Source organism: Tupaia chinensis, unplaced genomic scaffold, assembly GCF_000334495.1.
Source record: "Tupaia chinensis unplaced genomic scaffold, TupChi_1.0 Scaffold000178_1, whole genome shotgun sequence".
Taxonomy (NCBI): domain Eukaryota; kingdom Metazoa; phylum Chordata; class Mammalia; order Scandentia; family Tupaiidae; genus Tupaia; species Tupaia belangeri.
Genome location: NW_006159653.1, coordinates 1,444,844 through 1,451,123, shown reverse-complemented (window position 1 = coordinate 1,451,123; position 6,280 = coordinate 1,444,844). Strand labels below are relative to the sequence as shown.

Below are 6,280 nucleotides of genomic sequence, written 5' to 3'. Positions count from 1 at the left end.
GGCATTCCTCCTCTGCCGAGGAAGGTGGGTCGTGTCACCCACGGCGCGTTTATAAAAATGAGCCTCCCAGTCATGCCCAAGAGGCCAGTCCTAGGTGCCTGCCCAGTCAGAGACACCGGTGGGTGGAGCGTGGCGGGCGTTCTGCGGCTCACAGCCCCTGAGTGTCAGAAGTGGGCATGGGAAGTGGCAGAGGGCCTCGCGTGGTCAGTGTGCCTGACAGGCCCACGGGCCCTGGTGCAAGTGAGCTCTCCACCTTCTCACACGTGCTTCTTCCTCCCACACGCACCGCAAGTGGGCTTCCAGGAAGGGCCTCCTGGCAGTGAACACCACCAGCTCCGTGGCAGTCCTCAGCGAGCGGGCCGTGGCGTCACACTTCCACCAGCAAGTGGCCGTCGTGCAGGTGTCCCCCAGCTTGCTCAGCGTGTCCTTCCTGTCCTCGGGGACAACACACAGCCTGCGCACAGACATGCACGTCAGCGGGGTGTTCGCCACCAAGGTGCTGCTGAGTGGATGCGGGGGGTTTCTGCCTGGTCGCGGGACGGTCGGGGGCAAGTGCCTGGAGGGCCGTGGGCCTCCTGCCCTCCCTGGCTCCCTCACTTCCTGCACTGCATCCACATTACACATGTAACAGAAATAATTATGACCCCTCGCAGGGCTTTGTTTAATTTACCGGAGGACAGGTGTGCTTACCGGAGAGCGACTGAGGGCGAGGGAGGGAGCCCCACAGTGGGGGCCACGCCAGTGCCCTGCTCTCAGTAGGCACACGCACCTGGTGTCGTTTCCAGTCCGCCAGAGCTGGGACTCCGACTGTGGCTAGCCACGATGGGACCTGGCTCCCTTAACCACTAGGCAGCAGGAACAGCCCCAGCCTAGCGATTTGGGTGTGGGGGATTTTTTGGGTTTTGTTTTTGAGAGATTTTTGCTATAGGGCACGTACACTTGCCAGAAAGACAGAGAGAGACAGAGAGACAGAAAGCGAGAAATCACCCCCAGGGGGGATGGCCACGCCGCAATCCCTTCTCCTCCATTCTCCTCTTGGGATCTTGGGCACACACGCACACACGCCCAGTGTGAGTGTAAGCCACCGAGTCCAGGACACGAATTGTAGTCAACTACGTGGGAGTCCAGTGACATAGCCATTGTGCCAGTGGCTGGTCCCGGTCTTTTGGGTTTTTTTAAGAGTTACTTACTTAATTGTATTTATTTATTCATTTATTTTAATTTGATCAAAAAGAGCGTCACCGTGAGAGACAGAGGGAAAGTGAGATAGCAAGCCACCAGGTCTGGGACTGAAACCGCGGTCGGCCATGTGGGAGTGCCCCCCACGCCCCGTGCTGGTCCCGTTCTGGGGTCTCGTAGCAGAATGTGGACCCGTGTCTGTGGAGGACACAGTGACTGGGGCGAGGGCGTGGCAGTGCTCAGGCAGGGGAGGGGAGGCCTCGGAGCGCGGAGCCCCTCCACCAAGCCTGCCCTCAGCCTCTACTTTCCGACACCCGCCGGCGTCATCCCAGGATGCCGTCGCTGTCTGGAGTGGGAAGCAGGTGGCCATCTTCGAGCCCTCCGGAGCCACGTTCCGCAGTGCAGGTGAGGTCCTCGGCGCAGCCCCACGGCATCCCTGACAAGGCGCTGTCCTCACCGTGCGCTCGGGCCACACCGTTCTCCGCCTACCCGTGCCCATCGGCCCATCGGAAGGCAGCATGGCTGCTGGGCCTCCCAGGCCGCCGCGAGGCCCTCAGGTGGCCGAGGGGCCGGCCAGGGCCAGGGCCTGCCACGCCCAGCCACTGAGCAGCCCAGATGTAAACGCCCGAGTGCTTTCCTGAGGCCCTCCTGGGCGGGGCCCAGCCTGTTCCGGGACCCTCGGGATTGCGTTTGGGGCCCAGTGGGCTTGTCCGGGGTGGTGTCCCCCCACGAGACCTGCACAACTGCCACCTTCTGAGGTAGCACAGGTGACAGGGGGCAGCAGCCCCGCCAACAGGGCCCTTCCCATCCTCTTGCTGCCCACCCCACCCCACCCCCGACCCCCAGGCTCATGCAGTGCCCAGGGCTGTTGTTGGGGCAGCTCCTTCCTCTCAGAAGCCCGGGGTGCCCTGCCCTCCACTGAGCATTGTGGCCAGGAGCCCTGTCATTCCCTCCAGGCCCTCGCGTGTCCTGGTGACCCGTCTCCTGCGTAGACTGCCCAGGGGCCTGCAGGGCAGAGGCTGGGGGCTCTGGTTGATTTGCTCCTGCTAGAGGGCGCACACACACGTCGGGGAGGACGCCCTGTGGGCCATGGCCACGGCCACAGCCATCCTGCTCCCCCACCCCTCCCGCTGTTTCTTAAGCTGCCAGGACGGGCTGGAAAAGCACACCCCGCCACATGGGATCCAGCTGCCTTAACCACCAGGCCAGGGAGCTGGCCCTGCTGCTGGTGTGCGTCTCCCGACCTAGCTCCTACCTCCAAGGGCACCTCGAGGGCCGGCTCAGCAGCAGCACAACAAGGGGAAGTGCCCCACCCACACGGGAGACCCAGGGTCGTGTCCGAGGCCTCCCCGTACGTGTTCAGCACGTCTGTGCCTGGGATCTGGGCCAGCTGAGGCTGGGTGTGGACCGAGGCACGAAGACTGTGTTAGGGGCACCTCCCTCTCAGATAAACAGAAGGACTTTACAGCAAACAAAAAGCCAGCCTTAAACACGGGCTTCCTGAGAGCTGGAGACAGTCCGCGCCCCAAAGTCCCACACGTGCCGCAGACCCTGGTCGAGCGCCATGCTGGCGGCCCGCGACTAAGCAGGAGGATGGTGAGGGCCGGCAGGAGCCCCACTCGGCCGCCCAAGCCCACCTGCACGGCCAGCACGCTGGCCCTGGCCCCGGCCTCAGCCTCACTTTCCTGGTCTGCAGAGAGCAGGCAGCTCATCCCGCAGTGAGCTGGGGGCAAGGGGCCGGCTGCTGCCACCTGACGCCTGTCCCCGTCTCAGGTACCTTTCTGTGCGAGTCTCCCGTGCTGGCACTGCACGAAGAAAACGTGTACACGGTGGAGCCCAACCGAGTCCAGGTTCGCACCTGGCAGGTGAGTGGCCCCGTGGCGCTGCAGAACCGGGCGTGGTCGGCACCCTCCGTCTCAGTGTGACTCCATGTCGCCACTGCAGCGCGGCAGCGGAGGCCAGGGGACTGGTGGGCCTTCTGCGGGAAGGACCCCTCACCCCCCCACGCACGTGGAACGGGGCACCACGGGGTGCTTGCTGGCAACCATCCCTGAGCCGAGTGGCCCCAGCCCCAGGTGTCCGTCTCAGTGTGGGCTGACGGTGGGGCCGGGGTGGGAGCAGCAACGTGGTACCCGGCCAGGCATGCAGGGCCGGGCAGCCCTGTCCTGTCTGCACCCCACACGTGGACTAGAGCCGGGGGCTGATGCCTCGCCTGCACTTCTCGCAGCCCCCCCCAGCAAGTCGCTGAGCTTGCAGCGAGGGCGTGGGGGCAGAAACATCCTCCTGGCATTTGGGGTCGGGGCATGTGGTCTGGCGGTGCTGGGCTGGGCCCTCTGGAGACTGAGCCGGGGCTGACTCTGAGTGTGCCTTGGCCGTGGTCCCATTGCGCCACCTCTGCCCCGTCGGAGGGCACGTGTGAGGCAGACTGGGAGAGCAAGAGGGGAAAGCGACCCCTGGGGGACGGTCACGTGGCAGTCCCTCCTGTCTCCCCTGCTTTGGGATTTGAGGGATGCCCACACGCACTCCCAGCATGTTTTCCAGCCGCTGGGTCCGGGACTTGAACTGCACTGGCAGGCCTCTGCCTTTCCTCAGGAGGCCTTTCTCTGTCATCTGTGTCTGATGACACCACATGTCACTGAGCTCAGGCCTGGCCTACACCAGCGTGACCAGCTCTGGAGTCTGGATCTTCAGTACACTGCGAGGAAGGCCCAGCCCGGGTTGCAGGGGCGGCCTCTAGGGCGGCGTGCAGCAGGAGCCCGCGGTGGGGAAGAGCCCCGGAGGCCGAGAGTCACTGGTGTGGCTCCCCCCCCTCAGGCTCTTGCCCGGCCAGCACCCGACTCCGGGTCTGTCACTCGCAGCTGTTGATGGGACAGTGAGCAATACTGTGTTGGTGCTAAGGAGTAGCCAGGGTGGGAGGGACTGGGAGTCTGGTGACCGGCAACCAGGGTCAGAAAGCCCAGGAGGAACCACAGCCCACACCCTCCTGAGGTGTGGGCACCATGAGCAAGCGGCTGGTGTGCTTTCCTGCAGCCTGCCGGGTCCAGCGGGGTGGCAGGGAGGCTGGAGGAACTGAGGTCAGTGCCTGCTCGGCACCTGTGGCCGGGACAGCCTGGAAACTGCTGTCCCCTGCTGGCCAGGCCTGTCCCACGCATACCTGCTGTCTGCATTCTGCAGCTGTGTCAGGCTCCCGTAGCGCAGAGGGGCAGTGTCAGGGCCATGGTGTTGGGGGTGGAGCAGAGTCAGGCGTGTGATGTGGACATGTGTCCCTGTGTCCTCCCTGACCACTGTCCCTTGGGACATGGACGAGCAGTTACTGGCGGCATGCATGTACTCCTGGGTACTGGCGCCTGGCCGGGGCGGAGGCCCGGCTCGGTGCTCGCTGTGCCTGTGTCCGAGCCTGGCCTTGCAGAGCTCCCAAGGCTACCAAGCCTCAGCAGTGCACAGAAGCAGGGCGGCAGGAGAGCAGCCGCGGCTCCCTACAGGTGGGAGGCAGTATGATTCGGGCGACCACAAATGCTTTGGTCTTGGCTTTCTGTTGTGTCCTCCCTGGAGGGGGACTTCTGAGCAGAGTCCTGAGTGGAGGAGACCACGGGCAGTCAGAGGCAGGCCCCACGGGGACAGCGAGCACTGCAGAGAGGCCCTCATTGGCAGGCCTTTGTGAGGGGCGCGCGGGGCAGAGCAGGGCTCTCTGCAGGGGCCAGCCTGACACGCCCACAGCAGTGGGACGCTGGTTCTGCCAGCAGCGGGGCTGTGCTGTGAGGGGAGTAGTTGGGAATCAAACACTCTGACACAGAGGTGGTAGTTGAAGCAACTTGGGGCCAGGTGAGGCAGGGTCAGGCTGAACGGGGGCCAAGATGCACCAAGCGTGCTTCATGGAGTCCAAACCCACCCATCCTCTGAGCTTGGCCCTCACTGCAAGGCCCAGCCGCAGCCCAGCCTGCTGCGTCCATGTTCACAGGACCGTCCGCTCAGGGCACGTGCACCTGCTAGGGCCCTGCTAGACACGTCAGAGTGAAGACGAGCTTCCTCGCCTCAGCCTCCCTGCCCCGTCTCTTCGCCCTCGCCCCCATTTCCCTGGAGACAGCATGCTCCTCCTTGCCTGCTGTGGGGCTTCTGCTTGGAACCCGGGGCTCTCGCACTGGAACGCACTCGTCCAGCGCCCCTCAGACGCCTTCCACGCGGCTCCCACCTCTCACACTTGCCTTCCTGCTGCCAGTGCTGGCCCTGGGGTCACGCCCCGTGCTTGTGACTCCCCTCTGTGGGAGCCCCTGCCCCTGGGAGTTCACACACTCCACTGGCCGCGTGGGCACAGGCGTCATTGAGCCGACTGCCAGAGCCAGGGCCACCTGGGGGGCTTGGGGACAAGGCCAGGCTAGAGGCACGGGCAGAGGCTGCTGTCTGCCAGGCGTGGCCACGCTACCAGGGAGGTGAAAGGGATGCTTGAAGGGTGTACGTGAGGAGGGCCTGCAGGTGGCACAAGGGTTAAGGTGCTGGACTCCCATGTAGTGAACCATGGTTCAAGTCCCAGGCCGGGCTGGCAACTCGAAAATCCAGGTTGGTGCATGGGCACACATGCCCACGGTCCTGAGCGGAGAGTGGGGGGAAGGGGTTGCCGTGTGGCCACCCGGCAGTGATTCCCATCATGTCTCTTCCCTGTCTCTCTGGCGAGTGCACGTGCCCTGTGGCAGAGAGCTTTCAGGAAAAGCGGCCAGAAGTACTGGCGTGCGGCCTGCTGATCGAGGTCGCTGCGCCCCGTGTGGGCTGCACCGCCGTCCAAGTCTTGGGCCCAGTGGCTTGGAAACCCCCGAGTGCGTGTGCGTGTGCGCCCCAGTCTGAGAGGAGGATGGAGGAGGGGTGCCACATGTCCCCACCCCAGGGTGGCTTCTCACTCTCCTCTGTCTCTCTTTCTGTCTCTGGTGAGCACACACAACCGACAGCAAAAACTAGAAACAAGCAAAACATACGCGAGAAAAGGAAACCAGCGTGGGCGGGGAGGGCCTCAGCCTGGACCTCAGCATCCTCAGCGTCTCCCAGCAGGGTCTGGGCCGCGCCTTGGCCTGCGGTTACGGCTGGGGCCCCGCCCCCCTTCCCCCATCCCTGC

At 64.4% G+C, this 6,280-nt stretch overlaps 1 protein-coding gene across 1 annotated transcript in view; it reads left to right on the top strand.

The window, feature by feature from the left end:
* IFT140 (intraflagellar transport 140) overlaps positions 1 to 6,280 on the top strand; it is a gene marked incomplete in the record, with an annotated part of 90,850 nt that overhangs the window by 25,571 nt on the left and 58,999 nt on the right. The window contains 3 exon segments of the mRNA XM_027771038.1: positions 293 to 496; positions 1,512 to 1,584; positions 2,953 to 3,044. Of these exon segments, the coding sequence (XP_027626839.1) occupies positions 293 to 496; positions 1,512 to 1,584; positions 2,953 to 3,044 (369 nt within the window).